Source organism: Desmodus rotundus, chromosome 1 (genome assembly GCF_022682495.2).
Source record: "Desmodus rotundus isolate HL8 chromosome 1, HLdesRot8A.1, whole genome shotgun sequence".
Taxonomy (NCBI): Eukaryota; Metazoa; Chordata; class Mammalia; order Chiroptera; family Phyllostomidae; genus Desmodus; species Desmodus rotundus.
The window spans coordinates 52,401,489-52,425,758 of record NC_071387.1 but is presented as its reverse complement, the minus strand read 5'-3'; the positions used below and the strand labels follow the sequence as shown (position 1 = coordinate 52,425,758).

At 43.0% G+C, this 24,270-nt stretch overlaps 1 protein-coding gene across 9 annotated transcripts in view; it reads left to right on the top strand.

Moving 5' to 3' along the window:
- GLIS3 (GLIS family zinc finger 3) overlaps positions 1–20,215 on the top strand; it is a 454,579-nt gene extending 434,364 nt beyond the window's left edge. For all 9 annotated transcript variants that reach the window (XM_024555041.4, XM_045191019.2, XM_045191043.2 and 6 more), the window contains 2 exons: positions 14,926–15,108; positions 15,937–20,215. In XM_024555041.4, coding sequence (XP_024410809.2) covers positions 14,926–15,108; positions 15,937–16,073 — 320 coding nt within the window. In that variant the 3' untranslated portion in view covers positions 16,074–20,215. The remainder of the gene's footprint in view (positions 1–14,925; positions 15,109–15,936) is intronic.
- The last annotated feature ends 4,055 nt before the right edge of the window (positions 20,216–24,270 follow it).

The following is a 24,270-nucleotide window of genomic DNA, read 5'->3' as shown; positions in this document are numbered from 1 at the left end:
TAAATTAAAAAGAAAGCCTTTACCTGTTCATTTTTTTTTAAGTACTTAGGGTACTTAAATATAAAGGGTTTAAGTCACCTCCCAGCCTTATATCACCTCAGTTTCATGGCGCAGAGGTAATGCTGTTAAGATGGTGAGTATCTTTGGACCTCTTCAAACACTAGTAGAGATGACATCTGTGTGTGTGTGTGTGTGTGTGTACTTACATATAGTTGCATGTATACATGTACGTACCTACATGCCCTGTTATAAACATGGCCTCACGTCCTGTAGCTTACGACTTACACCTTTTTAACTTAACAAGATACAGTACTTGCTTTTGCTTTATAGGTGAATGTATACCAATCAATTCCTTTTGAAAACAAAATTGTATAATACTTACAGGAATATACCATTATCTTTTTAATCATTTCCATAGTGATAGACATTTATATTTTTATTTTTTCATTTTACTAAGAATGCTATGTTAAATGTGCTCATGCATGTGTGTATATATATGTTTTTACACATTCTCTCACACACACACACATATATCTTTACATACTTTCTCTAGGGAGTATTTCTGAAAGAGACACCACTGCAGTAATAGGAATGCACATTATTAAGTTGGATAGATACTGGCATGTATCCCTTCGCCAAGGCAATACCAGCTCAGAGTCTCACCCTCAGTGCATTAACGTTCCCATTTCCCTGCATTAGACTTCGCCAGTCATTGTAATTCCTGACAACGTGTAGAGCTAAGTTGTTTTGATTTTTCCCTTGGTTAATAATGTGATTTAGCATCTTCTCATACTTTCATTGAGCACTGAAGGTAATTTAGTTATGACAGGGATTAAGTAACAGGAACTGCTGCTTGGCATTTGTACTGTTTGTCACATAGTTTGCCTGTTCGTTCCTTCTGCCGATCAAGTAGTGTCGCGTGCAGCATGATGTTCGGCTCTCTTAGCTGGCAGTCAGAACCTTATTGAAGAGAAGGAAACAGCCAGAACGTTTCTACTGATTGACTATTGGGACTCCTCTATCAGTTAACTTAAAAACACCTAGAGAAAAGTGTTTATGAATATTATTACAGATTTAATGCCTTTTTCCTTCTCTTGGGAAGTAATAGCATTTCTTCTAGAAGCAAATGTTCTGTCTTATATCTGAAAGTCATGAAGTTTGTCCTCTAATGAATGTAGCTCTTAAAATCAAATATTCAAGTTAAATGTCTTCTTATAACTTTATTTTAGGGACTGCCCAATTGCACTCTTTAAGGATGAGCACATTGATGGCAATCTGTGTCTTGTAATCCTTGGTTTTTTTAGTTGGAATTTTCCTCATTAATATGATAAGCAGTTGATGGTTTAGAAGAAAAAATGTGAATAGCTGTGGGTGGAGTTTCCTCAAAATTAGGGGGAAAACCCCACACTTCAGGAAAATCTGAGTCACTGGTAACAACAAGGCCACTGTGTTAACAAAACAAAGCAATAAAACACTGGACCTGGCCTGATCTGTGCTTATGCAGATCACCTGGGCACAGACTATTTTGCTAAACAATCCCAGTTCTCTTAGAATTTCTAGTTGGTTTACTTACAATTGTGAACGCTCTTTCTGATTTCAGGAGTTTCTCCCTCTCTACCCACATTGTTCTGACTAAACTTTCCAGTTCATTCTTCTCCAAGGACTTTGAGAACTAGACCTTATAAGATGTGAATCTGTTGAAGTAAAAACATTCAGGCATTTTTCTAGATCATTTAAGTGTAACAACCAGCCTCTCCGCTCCCTTGTTTCTCCACCAAATGCAATCTCAGATCACATCCCAAAGTAAAACCTTTACTTCAAGTTCTTCGATTTCCTTATTGTTGTGGCAGAATGATTTAGCGGATCTGAATTAGCCAAGTATTTACCCAAGGTCTTCCGCATCCTGGGTCTAGGCTGATGCAGTGTTTTTATCAATTCCTTTGAGGTTAGTACCTACATTTATAGTATGATGTATGTTTTATAAATTGCTCTTAGATAAAAAATTTTTTTATCAGTTCTTGGTAACTATAACTATAAAAAACTTTATATTTGTTAGATAAATACCTGAATCCTCATTATAACTTTGTAAAGAAAGTAGGAAATGTATTTCTGCCCCTATTTAGAGATGAAACTCAGGTAGTTTATTAAATTCTCCGACCTTGTGATGGTTTCCTCAAAGAACACACGGTGTCCTGTTGATGAGATGAGTTGCTTAATACTCCCCCTCACTCTTTTTCCTCTTCAGGTTCAGTGGCTTCTCTGGCACCCAGCAGAAAAGGGTGGCTTGGAGCAACAAAACCTTCCAGGGCAGCTGGACAGGCCCAGTCACGTCTTCACCAGCTTTGTTTCTTCCTCTATTAAACAAGCAAACAAACAAACAAAAAAGTCAGTGAGCTCTGGCCAGGTGGCTCAGTTGGGATGTTGTCCCATACATCAGAAGGTTGTGGGTTCGACCCCTGGTCGGGGCACATACCTAGGCTGTGGGTTTGATCCCCAGTGAGGGTGCTGACAGGAGGCAACCAATCGATGTTTCTCGTTCACGTAGATGTTTCTCTCTGTCTCTGATTCTCTGTCCTTCTCTCTCTTTTTCTCTCCTCTCTTTTTGTCTCCCTTTCTCTCTGAATCTCTCTCCCCCTTCTTCTCTCTCTAAAATCAATAAGCATATCCTCCGGTGAGGATTTTAAAAAATCTGTGATAGAAAGGGCAGACACTTTATTTTTCTGAACCTCTGATGGACTGTTGAGTGTAAGGGTCATAGGTCAGATCTTTGAGCTCAGCCGTGGCCCTCTCACCGTCAGTCTTTTCACCAAAGCCTTTCGCTCTGGGAGTCATTCACCCATTCATTTTTTCATTCTCAAATATCCGGCTCCCATTGTGTGCCAGGTCCTGTTTTGGATGCTAATTTTACACCAGTAGAGAAAACAGACAAAAACCTGAGCTTATATCTAAGGGACGATTCTTGGCAAGCTTAAGTGTTTAAACTCAACAGTGAGAGAATATTCCTCTTGGTCTACATGTAAGCAGGGAATCGTTCGATCTAGTTATTTCCTGTAGCACCCTAGCACATTTTGAGATGCATACTGCAAATTTAAAAATCAAGAGTTTGGTGTGGAATGAAATTAAGCAAGAAAGGAAGGACCCTGTAGTCTAGACACACCTACCAGAGCATGGCCTCCAGGTGGCAGTGGGAGGAAGTCTGTCTAGCTGGATGGGTGGAGCAGAGACAGAGGTCATAAACTGGGTTGTCCAGATTAGTAGTCAGTGTCCACAAGGCCTAACAAGATAAAAGTTAAGTTTCCTGGAAGTCAAATGGAAGGGGGTGCCAGGGGCCCTGGGATCCAGTGACCTTCTTCAGGTTTCTCCAGTGCAGTGTCCAGGCTGGTATATCAAACCCACTTATATAGATTGCTGTACTCTTTTACTTCAAGCCCAGTTTCATCTCTATGTGACATTCAAGATAGTGGATTTAGGGAGGCGTAGCAGTTATGTAACAGGGACTTAGCAATGTGGCAGCGATTCAGTGGGAGATGTAATCAAGCTGTGGGGCCCACTGTTTGAGACATTAGAGTGCTGGAAGATTACATAATCATAGACTTAGATTCGGAGGAGCGAGAAGTCACCTAGCTAGTGGAGTGGATATAACTTGGTAGTTTGGTTACAGCTAGATAACAGAAGTCTAGGGCACAGGATCAAAATAAGACCATTACTTCTGAGTCACTCAAATGAGGCCCCATGATTTCACCTTGACCAAGAATTTACTTATGATAGAAAGACCCTGGTAGGAACAGTAGTCATCTTGATCTGTATCTGCTGAGAGTGTAATCCAAGGTCATTCATTATACTCATCAAAGCTTTTTCCCGAAGAGCCCCACGGTCAGCAGAAAGGGCTGGGGACCAGCTGAGGGGGAGGAGATGCCCATCAGAAGAGCTCTCCTCCCCCATGTCAAATGAAATCAAAACTGTTCTGTTTTTTTCTATCAGGATTTTATTTAGAAAACTTTCAGATGATTGAAAATCATCTAAAGATGTTCTTAGAACCTCTCATAGGATTTATTTAGAAAACTTTCAGATGATTGAAAATCATCTAAAGATGTTCTTAGAGCCTTTCAGTCTTTCATATAAGAAATACCTGTTGAACATAAACATTTCTAGACCCTTTACCCAGAGATTCTGACTCACGGAGTCTGCCACAGAGCCAAGGTGGAGCTGATGCTGTGGTATCCACTGTAAGAATGACGGGCCTAGAACCTACATGTACCACCCAAGGCTCCCTCACCATGGTTTCCCAATCAGGGATGGCCTAAAGCAAGCTATTGGCCCATGACTCAGGAAGTACATACTTTTCAGCTTCTTCTTCCCTCTAGGTCCTGGGGAAGTCCTATACGTGCAGTACAACCTAAAAGCTATAGAGAGCCAGATGGCTCTCACAGACCTCAGGGGCAGCTGCAGTACGTCTTTTTAACATTCCTTTAAAACTCTGGAATCCTCTTCTCTACCAAACCTTTCTTACAACAAAGTTTGCTTGGAAGGACGGGCAGATAGAATTAAGTCTCCATTCTTTGCCATGCTTCCCTTATTCTGTTTTAGGCCCAAGTAGCCTTGAGTCAAAGGATTGCTTGTGAGCCTTTTTTTTTTTTTTTTTTTCCTTTTTTCTCTTGAGCTTTATAGAGCAGAGCTCAACACAATCATGGGCAGATTTACCTTTGTACTCAGGGAAGGTTGGGTGGTAAGTAACACCAGGCTTATAATGAGACAGTAGGAACTATAATTTTCAGTAAGTTTTGCTGTTTTTAAAATATTTTCGCACTTATTGTTTTATTTGATATCTGCAGCAACAGAGTGATTCCTGCTCACAGAGAAACTGCCAACTAATTCTTACACACAACCTTGACTAGTGAGTGAAGCGTTCACACAGCCATCAGCCACAGAATGTCCAAATCCTCCACCTTCCATCCCAGACATTACATGTCTCTAGGATTTGTGAGTCATAGGGAGCAGTGGGCAGGTGATGGTATGTGGGTGACAACTCATGAGCCACCGGGCACTAAGTCCCCTTCCATCTATTTCCTATGCTGCTGCTTCTTCCTGCTGCAAAGATTATGTTATTATCTCCCTCTTACAAATAGGGATTCATAAGCTCAGAGAGGCTATGGTCTCCCCAGGGCCACACAGCCAGGAAGGGGCAAAGCTGGCTTTCAAATCCATCTCAGGCTCCTCAGGGCTTCTGGTTTTGAGAGACTCTATTTTATGTAATTTCCAAATGTGCATTATCACTGTCAGGATTCACTGAACCATTTTACTATAACTGTATATACCCACACATGGCAATTACTGAGACACACTGCAATTAGTTTACTTTGGCAGCTTATCATTTTGAGAATTTGGAAGCCATAGGCCACCACGCATTAGCGTTTTCAGTGGGTTGGGGATATTTAAATGAAAATCAATTACATCTTTTAACCAAGAGAATTTTACACACGCCTTTCTTCTCACTCTGCTCTTCCCCTTTTCCTTATGCTCCATTTCAGCAACACGCTCTGCCTACTCCCATCTCCTTACTTGAACCTTTGCCGACATCAGCAGCAGACCCTCTCCCGCTTTCCTTGCCCCACCCCCTGGAAATGAGTATGCAATGCTGAGAATGTGGCTCACAGTGATAAATGCTGTTGGCAGCTTGCTGCAGACCAGGTGAAGTACTGTGAGGGGCACATGAGGAGGAGAGCACCCAGGGTGTTCAGCGTGCACCTCGCTGTGGCCTGTGAGCTGGCAGCAGAGGCTATAGATGAAAATGGCCCCGCATCTTGGAACCAAGTGGACTCTTCTAAGTAGGAGCCCTCATACTGGCACTGGCTTCGGTGGTCCGCATTTGAACCATCGGCACGGCGTGCCTTCTGGAGGAACATGCCCAAATGGAATTTTAAAGGGTTATTATTTCCATTATTTTCCTCTTTCTCAGTACAGTAGTTGCTTAAATGTCAGTTGTAAATAGCTTCAATGCTTTGCAAGCTGGTTCAATTCTCAGCCTGAAGAAAAATCTGTCTCCTTAACACAGTCTGTGAGCTGTTCCTACAGCTTCCCCATTTATAGTGTCTATTAAAATGAAGAGTCGGTTTCTCCACCCACTGAGTAGAGTTCTAGCTAGATAAGACCTGGGTGATGTTGATGGTCAAGACCAGGAGCCAGGATAAAAGAATGGTAATCAAATGTCGGTGATTTCACTTTTAAGAGTGGTATCATTTTATACTTAAGGGTGGTGGGTTATGAGAGAAAAATTGCTTAAGAATATTTTATGCACTGAACAGAATCTGTAGATACTTTCAAGCTTTTCGTGCTAATAATTGCCCCAATTTCCTGAGGGCCTACTACATGCCACGAGTGCACTAGCTGCTTTATAAACATTCTAATATGTAGTGTTCTCACACCATATAAAATAGGTATTTCAAAAGAAAATGAGGCTCAAGGAGGAAAATAATTTATTCAGCAACACACAGCTGGTTAATGGGTCACCCAGGATTCAAACCCAGATCCGAGTTGTTCATGCAATGGGTAGACATAAAATAGCAACGGAATCAGGAAGTTGGCCAAAATAAATTTCCAAAATGTCTGTTTCTACTCTTGAGGGTTTTTAGAATTTTTCAGTGATTAGGTGATTTCATCAGTTTTATTAATTAATTCAATATTTTTCCCTAATGAAAATGTTTGTACGTTATGAAATGTTGCTCCGGCTTGGATAGCGTTGCCTGTGACCTGGCAGTGAGGGGCCTGAACAAAAGTGGCAAGGTGCTGTCTGTTTGGATTTTGTCCATGAGCGTAAGTCTGTGGGGACTATGTTCTGAAACTTGGTAGCTGTGAGGATTTGGGTAAATTATTGTAACCTCTCAGTTTATTTGTCTATAAATTGGAAATAATACTTATTAACTGAAAAGTTGTTGTAAGGATGATTTTCTATGCCAAACACAATCCCTTCTCAGAGCAAATAAGTATTAGGGTTTTTTTCCCTTCTGACAGAATTCTCTGAGTGGTTGATATAACACCACCCAAAGTGTTCTGTGAGAGCACCAAAGCAAGGGCTCTGCACATGAGACAGCGCTGGACTTCGCAGGAGGCCGCGATGGCTGCTTCAGTCCTGCTGTCCATTTGTTTTAACAGAAAGGCTGGGCCCATGAATCATTTCAAGTGTCTGATTGTTGGGAAGTATTAAAATGGTTGCATGAATTTTCTACTTTTCACTTATTTGCATGGTATCATATCAACAAAGTATTGGTTATAATGGCAAGAGATTCAAAAGTTCCTCTGCTTCCATCTCTTTGTCTATAAAATGAGAACATTTTTTCTAGTCACCTTTGTACGAGACAGGAATGTCAGATGGCTACCTAAGAAGAAATCTTAAGAGTTTTCTAATACTAAGGTACCAGGCGAGTAGGAAGTATGTGACTCCCTGGGCCTTTCTCTGGGTGAAATTTCAATGCATAAAATCAGGCTGCAAAGAGTAACCACAAAGATCCTAATCTTAGGGCTTTCGGGAGCTTCACCAACACATTCACCTATGTCTTCCTCTTTCATGTCATTGGCTTGTGTCATGGATTGATTACAAAAGTTATTCAAAGAGGGTGGCTCAAGGGCCCCCAGAAAGTAGGGGGGAATCCACAAAGAGCCAGACAGTACTGGGAAAGAAGAAATTAGTGATCCAAGGGGGTAGAATGATGTGTCTTTTTATATGTCCCTGTCCCCGAGCTCTCTGATTTGAGCCCTCCAATTCTTCTCTTGGGCTCACCCCTGCCCCTGCACATGCAGCAATCACATGGCCGAGGAGCAAAACTCGACGCTTCCTGAAGTGACCCACAAACTCTGCTGAAAAATAGTCAGAAAGCTCATAAACGGACATCCTTCCTTCCGTTTGGCTAGCAAACAACTGTACCACCAAGAAGCTGAGGCACTGCCAGCGTTGCTTCTGCCACTGGTATGTGCTACCCAGGCACAGACTGATCAGCACCGCTCTGCCAGGGCTGGTGCTCGGCAGAGCTGTGATATGGCTCCTGATTACACCCGCTCCCACCAGACAGGGCCAGGCAGAAGGAACCACAGCCAGCACTCTCCTTACAGCGTTTTCAGAGCACGCACGCTTCTTTCTTATTTGTTGCTTTTTTCTCTTCCCACCTCAAGTGTGGTCTGGAGAGAAAGTTGCGTCCCTACATATCCCTTAAAGAACATTTTCTTTTCATTGTCTTATATAGCATGAAATTATGTTACTTGTTTTTTCATGTATATGCTTATCTTTCTTTTTTTGTGAAAATATAAACACCAAGAAGGCACAGAGCGTGTTTCATTCATCATTGAGTCTCCAGCACTGGAGTAAGTGTTTAGTAAACTGTTAGAGTGAAGGAAGGCATCAGCGTTGGAAAGCTTGGTTATTAGAAGAAAAGAAAGAGAAAAGCAAAGACTGACATTTATCGAGTGCTACCTCCATGCCAGGCTCATGCTCAGTACTTTTCATGGATCATCTCTTTTAATCGTCTTTAATCTTTGCAGTTGCCTCATGAAGTAGACACTGTGATTACCCCCATTTTACAAAACTACAGCTGCAAAGTCAAGCATACACATTAGTCAGAGTTTCTTCTGAGAGGTCAAGAGAACAGGTGACTCCTGAGATTTGGGCTGTAGCTGAAGATTGCAGTGCTTGTCCGCCCCCCGCCCCACCCCCTGCAATGATCACACAGGAGTTGAAGGGTTTTCCTATCCGAAGACGCCAAGGGGTCTTGGGAAGCGAATGTTCTTAACATTGTTTCCAAAGAACCTCACAAAGGATCTTGCCAGGCCTGATCAGCTACAGTCTGGCTGGGGAAGGAGTTGGGGGCAACCTTCCTGGCGGTCCACATGTAGGCTGTCTGCACGCATGGGCAGTCTGCGTCTGTACCTGGCCATATCACGGTCTGGACAGTGCCTGCCTCGGGGACGAATCAGCCTCAATTCTGGAGGTTATCCATCCCTCACTTTTCCTGGTGCCCAGATTTTGGTGGTGGTGCCCAGCCTCACCAAAAAGGTAAACACGAATTTTGTTTTGCAAAGCCACCTATTACATAAACAAACCCACTGAGTGCACAGCTCCTGACACGGCACCTTGACAAGGTACACCCATGTGAGTGAAGAGCTGGGTAGGGCCTCTGTGCTGAACGTTACTCCACCTCCGTGGCTCCTCCAGTGGTCGCAGCAGTGGGCATGGTGACCTAGTCTCACAGTGGGTGACACATTTCCCTTTGCTCTTCTACTTCCAGAAGCACAAGTGGTTTCTCCAGGAGAGCGGCAGTGCCCTGGAATTGAGCGTGAACAATGCTCATCAGCCCTCTTCAGGGTTGTAAGTTGGGTGACCATTGTCTACTTACTGATAGGTTTTTTAAAATCCTCACCTGAGGACATAGTACTGATTTTTAGAGAGAGGGGAAGGGAGGGAGAAAGAGGGGAAGAGAAACATCTATGTGAGAAACATCGATCAGTTTCCCCTCACACACGCCCTGACTGGGGATCAAACCCACAACCTAGGCAGGTGCCCTGACCAAGAATGAAACCCGCGACCTTTCCATCTACCAGACGGCACTCTAGCCAGCTGAGCCACACTGGCCAGGGCTTACAGATACATTTTTACTGCTGTTCCTTCCATAAACACTGGATTGGTAAATTTGTAAGTAAAAGATATATATAATAAAGAGTCTAATATACTTCTTATCTTGAAGGCCAGGAGTCTAAGAACCGTTATCTGGCTTTTATTTGAACTCTTGGTGGATCATGTGTTTTTCCTTCAGTAATTTAATCAGAAACATTCCGGGAACAAAAGTCTGCTAAACCTGGGAATGCAGATTTCCCTAGATCTGTGCTGTCCAGTACAGTAGCCAGGAATCACATGTGGCTATTTAAATATGAATTACTTAAATAAAATTTAAAAGTCCAGTCCTCAATCACATCAGCCACATCTCCAGTGCTTAGTAACCACATGCAGCTACTGTACTGGACAGCGAGATAAGGTCATTTCCACTGTCACAGAAAGTTCTATCGGGTGATGCTGCCCTAGACAATACTCTTACACTTAGTCACACGGTTCTTTTCTCCTCTAACTTCCTCCACTCCCCTCCCACCTTGCAAAGGAAACCCACAGCCACATTCACGGGGCTGCTTTATCATTGTTAGCAGAAGGAATGACCATGAACTCCTGATCTAAACTACCATCATAGAAACATTAGGGACCCCATGTGACAAAGAGGAAGGGCTTTGAAGAATAAATTTTAATAGGTGAAGCTCATAGGCAGTATTAGGGGAGAAAACAGGATACAAAACATTATATACAAAATTCCAGTTTTATGTGTATATACCTGGCTATATCTGAATTGTAGAAATAAAAATAATTTTTTATTTGCTTATACTAATCTCCATTAGGTATATATCTCCAATTGGTCTATTTAATTCCAAGCATTTTTATAGTTATAAAAACAAGTTAGTTTTTAGAAGGAAAAAAAAAAAAACTTGCCAAAATTTACAAGAAGAGGAATGATTCTCCCTGACCTTTAGGAGCTGCAGCTTGGGTAGAATAAGTTTGTCTACAAATTCCTCCCCACTCCCCTCCACCCTGCCCCTCCCTTCTTGGAGGTAAAATAACTTCTGAACTGGGGGGAGGAGTGATTTTATAACTAAATGGGACAGCCAGCATTTACTGCCAACATAAATTCATGTGTGCATTCTCATACTACTATAAACGTGTATGTTCTCGCTCTAACTGCGTTATCACTCCTCGAGGACAAGGTCTTGTCTTCTGTTGCTCGGTCTCTCTGGAGGTACCTTGACCATACTTGATAACTGCCGCTGACTGACTGGCGGACAGGTTGGCTGGCCTTGCCATCACTCTCGTGTTTTATGTTCACCAAATGTGTTAACATCTTGTCTCATTTTGCTTTGGGTCCGAGAGGTAGTGTTTCTTCCAAAGTTACTATGTGAAATCCAACAGCTGGAATACAGGAGCCATTCATCAAAAAAAAAAAAAAAAAAGAGTTAAGCTTTTTCTCAGTTTGTGTATGTGGCAAGACCCTAACAGAATTTTTTAAAATTTCATTAGTTTTATGGAAATAGCAGTAGGAAGAGGATATGGTAAAGCTCTTTGATTTCAGTGACCACAGTCATCCACACCAGTGCACTTGGCATCTCTTGTAACTGGCTTCTTGAAGGGAGGGATTTAATAAAGAGGATTTTCTTTCCCTGAGTTGGCTGTGAGAGTGATAAAACATGCTTGCGGGGCTGTTCTGGTTTCGACTATTTCTTGTGTCAGCCAAGACACCCACAGGCAGGAATTACAGTCCACTCTGCCCTCTTATGCAGGTCCAGATGGACAGGGGAAACTGGGAAATGGAGCCCAGAATGTTGGATTTAGTATTTAACATTGGGTGCATTTCACTGCATCTCAAACCTTATAGACTCTTACACATCACAGCGCTCAAATGTAGATTGAAGCCATGTGACATTTCTGCTCTCCCGTAGAAGCGTGAGAGAAGATAGGAAAGAAGGAATGAATTGGTTTTCACAAAAGGCAGGTGAAAGTCCGTATCACTGTACCTGACACACCTGAATGATTAATGTCCCCCTTTGGGGAGATGGGGAGTTTAGTGAAAAATATCTTCTCTTCTTGGAAGAGTAACATTACACTGAGGAATACTACCAGGGAATTTATGGGTGACAAATTTAAGCATAGCAGACATAGGAATAAATAGCAAATATTGTCTATTCTGCTCAGTGAGGAGACATTACATTCTAATAAACCAACCATGATGGTTCATGGTAATGTTTTCTTCCTGATGGGTATGCCATGATTACGTGTGGTTGGCCGCCAGGTACCCAAAGTAATGATTAGTTCAAGGGACCTCACAAGCCACAAAGCTGCACATCCCGGGTTCATCAACCCACTCAAACTTGTTGCTGTTTTGAGCCCGTGCTTGGTGAGTGATGAAATCAGGATCTGTGTCAATTAGTGCAGGATCTGGGAACCAATATCGGTAAGAAGTATATGGCTCAGGTCCCTGAGGGCCAAGAATGTTCCAGAGGATTCCACCTGGGAGCTGTACACGAGCCACAGACCCGCTACTCTATTCATTCTTATGTTCGGTTATTGCTGAAGGACTCACTGCCTTTTTGAAAACTTTATTTCTCTTCGTAAATGTTTTTTTTTTTTAAGAACTACATCATAGTGAAATAATTTTACTTTTTTGTTTCCTTATTTAGTGAACCTATATATTTTATAAATTACATTTTTAACATATATTAATTATATGACTAATTATATTATCAGGTTATATTATATAACATGTAAATATTCGTTTAATTTTCATAATAATTCAGTGAGGTGTAGGTATTACGTTTAACTCCATTTTACAAATTGGAAAACTAAAATACTGAGAGGTCAAGTAGTTCACCAAGACTATACAAATAGTAAGTAGTAGAGCTAGGATTTGAACCCAGGAAATCTGGCTCCAGAGTACTTGCTCTTCACCACTGTTGAAATTCAGAAAAATATAAACAAAAAAAAAGACAGCTATAGGTAGGTTGCCTTGCAATCTATCCGTACGTAGGCTTCCACATAACTGAGCCTGGTCTCCGTATTCAGCTTTGTGTCTTGGCTTTTTTCCAACTGAACCTTGTAATAGTCTTTCCACACTGTAAAATCTTTATAATCATTGTTTTAATGGCTATTTAATATTCCCATCATATACATGCACCGCTGTTTGCCTGGCCATTCTCTTATGGTTGCCATTTTGACTCTTCCGTTTTCCATCATGACAGCTAGCACTGTGATGACGGTGTACAGTTTCTTCTGGTTTTGGACTACACTTTTAAGGTACATTCCCAGAAGTAAAATTTCCATATTCAAGAGCATGAACACCTTCAGGGTTCTAGATACAGCTTACCAAATTGTTTTCTGAAAGACTCATGCTCTTTTGCCGTGTCTGCAGCGCTCTGCAGAGTGACTTCGCCGCCACTCTGACTTTAGCACCAGGGTGATTTTTAGAAATCCTTGTCAATGTGATAGGTAGAATATAGTATTTTATCATCACCTTGACTTTTATTTCTTTGGTGGCGAGGGGACTGACAGTTTGTCCATGTCGGGTGGTCAAATTTGAGTGGCTGTGTGGGTCCTGTGCCCATCTCTCTATTGAGAGCATATAGAAGCCGCTGAGTGTCAAAAAGAGAAGAGCCAATAATTTTCCCTTTTTTCTTCTCCTGCCTTGATGTGGAAATTCGTTAAGTGTTTTCCAGTATATACTGCTAACATACATTAAATATTCCCCCCAAACTTTATGTGGATGTTTTCTTGATTCCATACAAATATACAACCATCTGCTTATGAAGAAGATTATTACTTATTTTCTACTATGCGTGTGCCCTGTGTATAAACCTGCATCTATCTCTCTGTCTTGGATCATAAGCTCCTAGAGGGCCCGCCCGTGTCTTTATGGGCAGTTTAGTTCATATTCTTCGGTAATGTTTCCAGCAAGCAGAGAACAGGCCTCCCAGCCAAGGGGAACGTGAGCGGTTACACGTTAGAGTACCAGTCAGAAATGAGAAGCGTTGTGAGCACAATAGCCCCGACATGTCAGTGTACCCTGGTTGTATTTAAGGAGCCAAAAAAGAACCCAGGGAGCACCTCCCTGCCTGTTGATAGGAACTTAATTTTCTTTAACCAAATGTAAAGCCTTCCAATCTTAAGAAGAGGCTGCTCTGGTAGAGGAAGGCACACAGGACTAGGGTCCAAAGTTCACGGATTAGTTCTGTGTTCTCTATCATTTAATATTGTGCAAGGGACCCTGGGGCACTTCCTCTACTAATCCCTTATTTTTTCCCACCAAAACCAGAGTAGTGATAGCAATAATAACTGATGTTTATAAAGCACTTAAAAATGTTATATATGGATTTCCTTATCTAATGATTTGCTTAATCTTCACAACAGACGGTGATGCTCACACTGTACGTTTGCGGAAGCAGACACAATGCAGAGGGTTTCCAGCAGAGCTGCAACTTTCCCTTTAATAAAGTCTCAAGTGAAGATTTCATTATTATATTTTTAAAAGCGTACTGTATGCCAAGAAAGTAATCCATTGGCCCGAATTTATCATGAGGCAGAGATGAAAAAGGAAAAGGAAGGTGTGGGACATTATTTTAAAAAGACCACATAGGATCCCAAAGAAAACTCCATTAAGTGAGAAAAAACACTGAAAGAGCTAAATGAAGCTTGATTAGCAAGATATTGATGGTCATTTAAAAATATTAAGAAATCTTTCCACATATTTCTTCATTTTACTATTTGTTCACTTTCAGTTTTCTCATTTATTACCAAGATCAACAATAACAATAGTTGTGTAAATTGCAGTAATCCAACTGTGGGATACTATGTACCTATTCAAAGTAATGAGGAAGATATAAATGTGTATGAATTTATGTGTTAGAAGGACAGGTGAATGATTAGATCTCTATTTCTTTTTCTAAAATTCTTCAGATTTTTACTAAATGTGAACTACAGAATATAGGATAAAGGAAGTGAGGAAGATGCACTCCAAATCTGATGGGAGAGCCAGGGTAGCAATGTCCTCTGCAGGTCAGGCCTTCAGTGTCCAAGACTCTTTGGAGAGTCTAGGGGGAGTAAGATACCCTTCCGCTTCAGGCACTAGAGCAGAAATAAAAATTTCATAAGCCAATAGACTTCGAGAGCCCCTGAAGGTGGAAGCACTTCTGCCCAAAAGGTGCATTCCAAATGCTTGCTTAGAAGGTTTTATGGGTGAGCTTAAGAGTTAAAGGCATTTTGTCATATGAAGCTAGGCTGAATGAGGGTCTGGCAGAATTGGAACAATCTTTGGAAGTTGTGCCTTGCAGTAGCTCAGTGCCGTGCTTGCATTTCAGGATTTTATGGGCAGCTGCAGACATTCTGCCCCCCACATTACCCGGACTCCCAGAGAACCATGCCGCCCAGCAGCTCCTGCAGTGTGGTGCCTTCCTTCGAGGACTACCTGGTCCCCACGTCCATGGGCCAGGCTGGCTTTGATGTTTTCCACAGAGCCTTCTCGACTCACTCGGGCATTACAGGTGTGTTGGTGTTTGTGACTTAGAAACTTGCGCAGACTGGCAAGAGAGACCAGTTGTGTTTGCCGTGACCGACTGGGCTAAACGTGACCCAGTGCATGACTGCATCAAATCCTGTTGCATCTACCCTTTAAATGTCTCTCCTCTTCACGTTCTCCCAGCCCCACTTCCACGACTATAGTCCAGGTGCCATCGTGGGTCATCATGTGTCTTCATGTGTCTTCCAACAAGTCTCCCAAAGTCAGCTCCTTATCTTTACCATTATTCTGCTTTCCATGTTACCGTAGCCAATGCCTTCCGAAATGAAGGATAAAATAAGTGATGTTCCTTCTCAAATACCTTAGTTTCCAGTTGCCTAGAGAATAAAGTCTACTGTTCTCAGCTTGGCATTCAAAGCCCCCGTGAGTTAGGCCAGGTCAGACGTTTGAGACGTCCTTCACACACGTCTCCCTACGTGCTCTGCACCTGAGCTTTGCCATCACACTTGGCCCCACATGCCCCTTCTCTCTGTCTTTGCTCCCTATTTCCTCCTTCTGGAATATTCTTTTTTAAAAAATTTTCCATCTGTAAAAATCCCATCCTTATTTATGATTAAACTTTAATATCACCCCTTTTTGAGAGCACCCTCACCCTTCCCCATGCTGCCTCATTTTTGCTGATACTCAGCCCATATTTTGTGCCAAGACTTATTTTGGCCATCTGTCTGCATTCACGCCAGCCTTGTCTTCCAATAAGGTGCCTGCTGCAAGGCCTAGTTCAGCGTGGTCACCTCACTGCACACCTGGGGGAGTGGCGAGGCAGGAGTTGACTTGTGTGTTTGTTCTCTTTCAGTGTATGATTTGCCTTCGGGTTCCTCAAGCCTCTTTGGAGAGTCTATTCGCGGTGGGCCTGAAGACACCACGTTCTTGCAGATCAGCGCTGTGGACCGCTGTCCTAGCCAGCTCTCCTCTGTCTATACTGAAGGCTAAACGTTCCCCTGGCCTCCACTACCACTGGCATGCAGAACCTTTTCGTTGCTTGCCACCTGTTGTGCTCACACCCTCATGGACTGCGTGGAAAGTAGGTCGACCGAGTCGGCGGAACCTGGGAAGTCACAGATGTGCTTTGGAAGGCAGGACTGACCAGCCATAGCTGGGCTTTGCAGGAATGTTTGCATTCGCTCCTTTTCCTTTCTGGGTTCGCTGGTGACAGCAGGACTGTCTTTTCAAAGGGAATTGAGACTCTCACTCTACCAGATACCTGTTACTTCCTGGCTGTCAACCGTCAGAGGACACCAGTGAAGTGATGTGCTTGGGAAAATGTAGTTTGGGAATCACCCTTGCTGAAAACCCTGAATAGAGAAGGACAACACAAATTGCCAGAAGCACAGTGAACTGCCTCAGCCTGTGCTCGTCCTCATTGCTGGCCAGCGCCAAGCCAGGCACAAAGGAAACCCAGGTCCCGCAGCACAGAGTGCGCTCCGCTCTTGGGGAAGCCGCGGGTTTCCAGCACCAGCCTGGCATTTCAGTGGGCTGGCTGCCTCCCTCTCTCCTTTTACATATCCCCATGCTAACCAATTGCTTTTCAGTGTTTCTCCGAAAGCAAGATAAGAAGGTTCTGTCAAGTAGTCTTTGGAAAGGCACTACAGCTTGTTTTATATTTCAAAAACCTATCTTAGTTCTTTCATTTTTAAAGACTTGTTATTTACACTTACTTTAAATGGAAAAAAAATATTTAGGAGTCTGTCCTTTGGATGCAAAAATTATTGTAATCACCCCAGCCAGTTACGTACGTTTTTTGCCCCAGCTGTGCAGCTCTGCTTGGCCACCCCTTGCAGCACCTGTGAGCACTCCTGGAATGTTACTTTTGCATTAGCAAAAGCTACCTGAGGGAAATGGGGTGGGCACACCCTCTTCCCAGTGCTGGAGCAGGAACCCTTGAGGGGCAACTGTTCAGCAACTCCACCTCAAAGACCTTGTTCAAAGCACAAGGTCAAGACCTGTTCCCCATTGCTTCTTCTCTGGTGCTCTGCCCAGAGACATGCTAGAAGGTGTGAGCACAGGGACACACTGAGTTCTGTCCCTTGGTTTTCTCAGAAAACCAAACTAGAGATGCCCTATATCCAGTTATTTTGCACAACCTCTGCTCACCTCCCTCAGGAAACCCACCATCTGCCTGTCTGTCTCCCCCCAACCCCTGGTACTTTTCTCCCTCCTTTTGCGTTGTCCTCACCCTCTCCTGACTTTGGCTCAGACCTGCCCACCACCCACCATTGTCTGATCATCTGCTCTTAGCCAGGTCTGACCTAAGGCAGGTAGAGGAAACAGTTCTGGCAAGGTGGGCAAAAGAAGGCAACCATTTTTTCCAAAAATCTGGTTTGAGGGCCTGGGATTTTCACAGAGCACTTGGCCAGTTGAGATCAAGCCTGAAAATGAGGCCATTTTCTGTGGCACCTTTACAGAGCTTTAAAATGATCCTGAGTCCTAAGGCCTAGACTATAAAAATTAGCCAGACCCCAAAGACACCCAGTAAATGAGGACATCCAGTACTGTCACAGTTCACCCTTCCTTTCTTCTCTCCTTAAAAATGTTTTCTGAACAAAAATGAAACAATGCTGTTTGTCAAACAAATAATTACAATCTTCAATAAGACAATTAAACAGCTTAGTGTCAGAGGTACCCAGTGCTAGCTGTATCCCGACAGATGGGTCCTTCTAGTCTGGCTGCACAGTCAGTAGTAGTCTGCGTGAGTCTGGACCTCATTCAGACGTGGTAGAATAAGGTGAATAAAGAACCAAATGTGGGTCCATCCTTACGAGCACTTGGTCCATCTAGTTTCTCTGTGAGCTCCGATCTGAGGAAAGCCACCATATGCAGACGTCCAAGTCTGTGAAAGAAGCAAGTTATTCACTTTATAAAAATCTGCTCTACTTTATGAAAGGATGCACATTAGGCTCCCTTTCCAAGTGAGCTCTCAGGCTGCGTGTAGAGTACTGCCCTCCTTGCAGACTTTATGGGTGTATCACTTGGCCTAAGCAAGGACACATGTGTGTAACACCAACATCTCTCATGTGTCACAATCTGGAAAGCAAAGAAAGCTTTTTAGAGAGACAGTCTATCCATAAGCCTTTATGAGGAACTCAAAATGCATTTCATTTGTGTAGTGAGGAGGAGAAAGGGAAAGGGCGAGGTTTTTCTTGCAGCTGATGTTGTCACCGTGCCTTGTGGCTTTAGATAACTTAAAATGGGAAGGGGGAAGGAAGACAAAGCCAGGAGCTGGAGGAGATGCTCCTGGGCCAGTCTCTGGTCTTATCGTGGCTGCACAGGGGCCCCGCCCCTCTCTGGCTTTGCTGTGCTGGAGAGAGCCAGGCAGCAGCGGCACCTGTAGGGCTGGCCCCTCAGGGGGGCATTCCCGTTGGCAGAGGGATGGCACAGGGAGCAGGGCCCAGAGCTGCCGGCAATGCTGAGGGCCCCTCACATCCGCTCAGTGTTTCCTGATGGCTGCAGGCTTGAGCTTAAGGCCAGGACAGGACACGCAGTTTCCTTCTAGACTATTCATGCTGCCTTTAGATCCCAGAATCTCACTTCTCCTTAAAATTCGTTTCTTGCTTGGTTTCGCATTGCACAGGATTTATACATGCTTTCATTATTATGTTTTAGCAGTAAAGGTGGAATGTTCAAAAATTCATTCCCTTCCATTTCCTGGCCCTTTTAGTCTGTATATGTAACCATTTTCATAAACATCCAAACAGAGATTGTCTTCCCCCCCTTTTTTAAGTAAAAATGGGTGCCTATGAAAACACATGCAGCCCAAAGCTAATTATCCTATTACATTAACAAAAAATCAGTATGCCTGGGGACATTTCATTTACTGCATTGTGTTAATTCCCTGAAGGGGCTGCATCAAAGTGTCAGTTGTAATTTAGCCTCTGATCAGCTGTTAAATATTATTTAAATATTTACTAATCCTGTGGGGTCCCTTTACCTATGTCTCCCCCAAGTTACAGAGATGATTCTAAAATGGATAGTAGCTCTTCAGTGGACCACAGCGTGGCTCCCACTGATAAAACTGAGTGCGTGTACTCTGCGGCCTTTACAGGACCAGCTGTCAAGCACGTCAGCGTACTAGAACAGAGATAAATGCTCTTCTGCCCCATCTAAGAACCTTGACTTTTCAGTTGCCTTGAAGTATTGGGAATGGTGATTGTAAATGTCCGATTTAGTTATTTGGTGTTTTATTTGACTGTTTTGACCATGTCATTTTATAGACTTTTTTAATGGCACTTTTTGTTGGTCGTATGGAATTTCTGCGGTTACATTTTTTTTTTTTGCAATGGATAAAGCAAAAAAAAAAAAAAAACACTCATTGGAGAAAATGGTGAGTGTAAAAAAGAAGAGATTTATTTTGTACAGACAGCAGAGCATCCTGTGTAATGTTGCTGACATAAAGCACTTTGGGGGGAAAAGTGGAAATCTGTTTTCCATAAATCACACAGACTCTTGTACATAGTTATATACACTCACGTAGAGAAATGAACTGCATATATCATACTGGATATGGGGCCGATTTTACTCTAAGGGCACATCTGGTGCTTATTGTCATAAATCTTTTAAAGAATTAGGTACACTTTTTTTCTATTAATATGTATAGTTTTGTGATTTGTCACAGTTATGTTTCATATAATCATAAGTTATTTTGTCTTGTTTCATGAAGCCCTTTTTTATGTCAAAAGTAAAGTGAAGGGACTGTGCACTTGGTACAGAATAAAACTGGAAATAGAGGATATGCCCACCCACCGGAAACCCTCCCTCAGCATGTCATTTTAAAACACAATGGCAACAACTTTTTTCGTTTGTTTGTTTGTTTTTTTATTTTGTTTTGTTTTACCATAAGCCTCCTTCATATCGGGATGGTAATTATAATTAAAAGCAGATGGGGTGGGGGAGGGAGTGTCCAAGGCCAGCTTTAAAATGCTGCATTGCTTTGGGCCAGAGCTGCAGCCTGGATTTAATTATAGATATGAGGACGAAATGGCAGTAAAAATGAATGTGTCCCTGAATCCTTTACATGTTGGGAGTGTCCATAAATAAAACATGAAGTTTTATTTCATCAGATTTAATTAAAGCTTTTATACATGTTTTATTGGTTATTCTATTAATCCGCTTCACAAACTGGATAAATGTGTGCTGGAGTTTGGGGTTTATGTGTGCCTTTTCAGAGGAGTGCTACATAATGCCTCAGAAATGCCTCTCGCACTTGGCCCTCTAGGTGACAGGGTTTGTGCCTGCGGGCCGTTGGTGGGGTGGGTGCTTTCTGTCCAGTTTCTCTAAAACCCTGTAGAGAAAGATACAAGCATCAGCTTGCCGTTAGCTGACACTCTGACATTGGAAGTCCTCTGATTTCCTGATGGGGAAACGGTCAATGACCATTTCCCTGGTTCCTCATCCTGTCCACTCCACAGGCTTTGGAAGGCCACCTGACCCACTGGCTGCGATGGCCTTCCTCCGTCAGCTCCCATTGGTGGGGGTGCAGGGGAGAGGAGAAGGTAGTCAGGACATTCTCACACCCTGCTGGCCAGTTAGCCAAGCACAAAGTCTAAGAACAATCACATTATCTCAAGGATCATTCTCAGAATGTTGACTGTTTTCTTGCTACACGCTCAAGACCTATGGATTACATTAAGGGAAGATACAAAGCAGAAGAGATTATGGCTCCCGTGCACTTTGGCTCTTCGGGGTGCTGGGCGGGGGCAGGTGTGGTTCAGGGTTTAGAGATGGAAATAGTGCTGACTGATGAGACACAAAGAGCTTCTCTGTCCCCTAGGAGGAGGCAGCTGGCGGGAGTTTATTTGATCCAAACGTTTTGGAGAATAGTTTGGTAGTAACCAGTAGAGTTGCAGATACACATATCCTGCAGTTCAACAATTCCACTCCTCTCCAGAGATTTTCCCATGAATCAGTGATGGTTCAGACGCAAGATGTTCTCAGCAATGCTATTCACAACAGTCAAAAATTGGAAATGACCCCACTGTCCATCCGTAATAGAATGAATAAATGAACTGGGCGGAAGCAATACTGTGGAATACCATGCAGCTAAACACTGACGGAACTACATACAGCAACATGCAGTGACTCAGGGCCGAGTCCCACAAACTGTTGAAAGAAAGAAGCAACACGCAAAAGCAAATGTAGTGTCAATTCTATAAATACACAGTTCAAAAGCAAGCAAAATTCAATGACAGTAAGTAGTCCCCCGTACCCTAGGTTTCACTTTCTGCAGTTCCAGGTACCGGTGATTAACTGCAGTCTACAAACATTAAGTGGAAAATTCCAGCCCTGATCGGGTGGCTCGGTTGGTTAGAGCATCGTCCTGATACGCCGAGGTTGCAGGTTCATCTCCTGTCAGGGCACGTACAAGAAACAACCAATAAATGCATAAATAAACAGAACAAGTAACTGATGTCTCTCTCTCTCTCCACCTCTCCCCCTTCTCTCTAAAGTCAATAAAAAAGTTAAAGAAAATTTCAGAAATAAACAATGAGATTCCACCCATGAGGGTGTCAGGGTGCAGAGGTTTACCTTTAAATTGCAAGCTGCTCCGACTAGCGTGATGAAATCTCGCGATGTCTTGCTCTGCTCTGTCCTGATGGGAATTGTCCCTTTGGCCAGCATGTCTGCGCTACAGACGCACACTCCCCACAAGCTCATGTGCTCTTGTTAGTCACGGGTTGGGGGCGCGGGTGGTAGTTGCCATTTTAATTATCAGACTGACTCTAGGTTTCACAGTGCTTGTGTTCAAGTCATTCTTATTTTGATTAATAATGGCCCCCAAACCCAAGGGTTGTGTTGCTGGCAGTTCAGATAAGCCAGAGAGAAGTTGCAAAGTGCTCGTTAGTATCGTCGGAAGGTCAGTATCCTAACGCTTCCACTCGGTGTCTGCATCTTCAACTCAGTTGCGTCACCTGAAATCATCACAAGAAGGTGAGTACAGTACAACACGTTAGAGAGACAGCATATTCACACTTTTATTGTAGCATTTTGTTATGATTGTTCTACTTTTTATTAGTTGTTAATATCTTGTGCCTAATTTATTAATGAAACTTTATCATAGGCATGCACGTGCAGGGAAAAACAGTGTATATAGGGTTCAGTACTAGCCATGGTTTTAGGCTTCCACTGGGCATCTTGGAACATATTCCCTGTGGGTAAAAGGAGAGTGCAGGGTGGAGTTTATGTGGTACAACTATAAGGAATGGCAAGGAAGATACCACAAAGGACCAGATACTGATTAACTCTATTCAGGAAGAAAGAACGCACGGAGGACTCTGAGGTGATGACCAACAGTGTTTTATTTCTTGCCCCACGTGTTAGGTTGTACAGGTGTTTGCTTTATAATTACTTAACTGTGCTTGTATGCTGTATAGTTCTTAGTGCAAATACCAGTGAAGATCACGTCTTATATCCCCTACTCAGGGGCCTACAAACTTTTTCTGCAAAGGGCCAGATAGGACAGATTTTAAGCTTTGAAGGCCATAGGGTCTGTCTCGACTACGCACCTCTGCCATTGTAGCTCAGAAGGGTCCACACACAACATAAGTCCATCGGTGTGGCCATGTTCCGATAAAACTTTACTGATGGACACAAATTTGAATTTCCTATAATTTTCAGATGTCATGAAGTATTTTTCTTATTTTGGTATTTTTTAATATTTAAAAATCTAAAACATGAATCCTTAACCCACAGGCTGTGCAAAAACAAACAGACAAGGCCAAAGGCAGGATTTATCCCATGGGCCATAGTGTGCTGACCCTAGTCACCTGAAGGACACTCCCTGGTCCCTCCCGTAAACGTCCACCCAAAGAAAACTGCAGTGAGGAGCCCCACAGACGATTCCTCGGCTACACCGGGCCCTGTTCCTAGAGGAAATTCATGAGTTCTAGTGATTAAGCTTTTCTTTGTTTAGATTTTGGGTTCTGCTTCCCGGGATACAGATGAATGCTTCGAGCCTGAAGTTTCATGCGACTGTATCTCTGGAGCTGAGGTTTTTAATAAAAGGCACTGGGCTTGGAGAAGTCTGTGAGAATTGGAAAATGAGTACCCATTCTTTCCAAGCTAACCAAATATTTGCTGGATCTTGGCAGCCATAGCCAGCCTTTTCCTCTGAAATGCTGAAACGTTATAGTAATGGGAGGCTTCACTCTTCTCAGGCCATAGCTCTTGTGAAAAGCTGGAGCTTCCTCTCAAAGCCTGCGGTTTTCTCAGGGAGAAGAGAGGCAGGGTTTTATGTGCCCAGACTCCACTGAGAGGTGGTGGGAGCGGAGTCAGGGGACCCTGACAGAGCTAATGGCTTGCACCCCTTCCACCCAGCCGGAGAGCTGTTCAACACCCCAGCGTTTTCTCGGGCCCCTGGTTTCCCATAATGCCTCGTTCCCTACTTCCCAAACTTGGGGCTTTATCAGCCCTGACAATGCTGCTTCTCAGCTACTCCGAGAATGAGACCGAATTCACAGGAGCACAACATTATGTCTTTCCTTGTATCTTAACCTTGTGATAAAATTGATAGTTTCAAAATATGGTTATTCATGAGTTGTGAGTCACTTGCTGAATCACAGCAGGACTAGACTAACTCCTCTTCAGCAGACCTCCCTGGTGGTTTCTGGTGCTTAGGTTTGTGCATTGTGTACAGTTCTGGTGGATCTTAAAGAGACTGGGAACACAGTGGCTTGGGTAAAATAACCTGCACTTTCTAGAGAGAAGGTTAGTCAAGAGAAAGCTGAGAGACTATCTAGCGCGACCTCATCATTTTACAGAGGAGGAGGCTGCCATCGTTTCATTCATTCATTTGTTCATGTGTTCACTCATTCAACATTTTTTGTGTAAAATAAACAGGTAGAAGTGGCTCTTACCCTCACAGAGCTAATAACGGGGATTACAAATAATCATCTGCTTGGGAATATAGCCCGAAGTGCTTGTTAAAAATTCACATTCTAGAGCTATTGAATACACACCTCAGAGCAACTAAGTTGGAATTTTTAGGGGTAAGACGGAGGAGGCATCTGCATTTTTTAATAAGATCTTAAGGTGGTTGTTTACACAAACCAAATTTGACACCCCTCCCAGAAAATAGTGGAGGCGGCCAACCATTTGACAGGGTGACACAGTGTGATAAGAGCACTCCCTGCCTGGG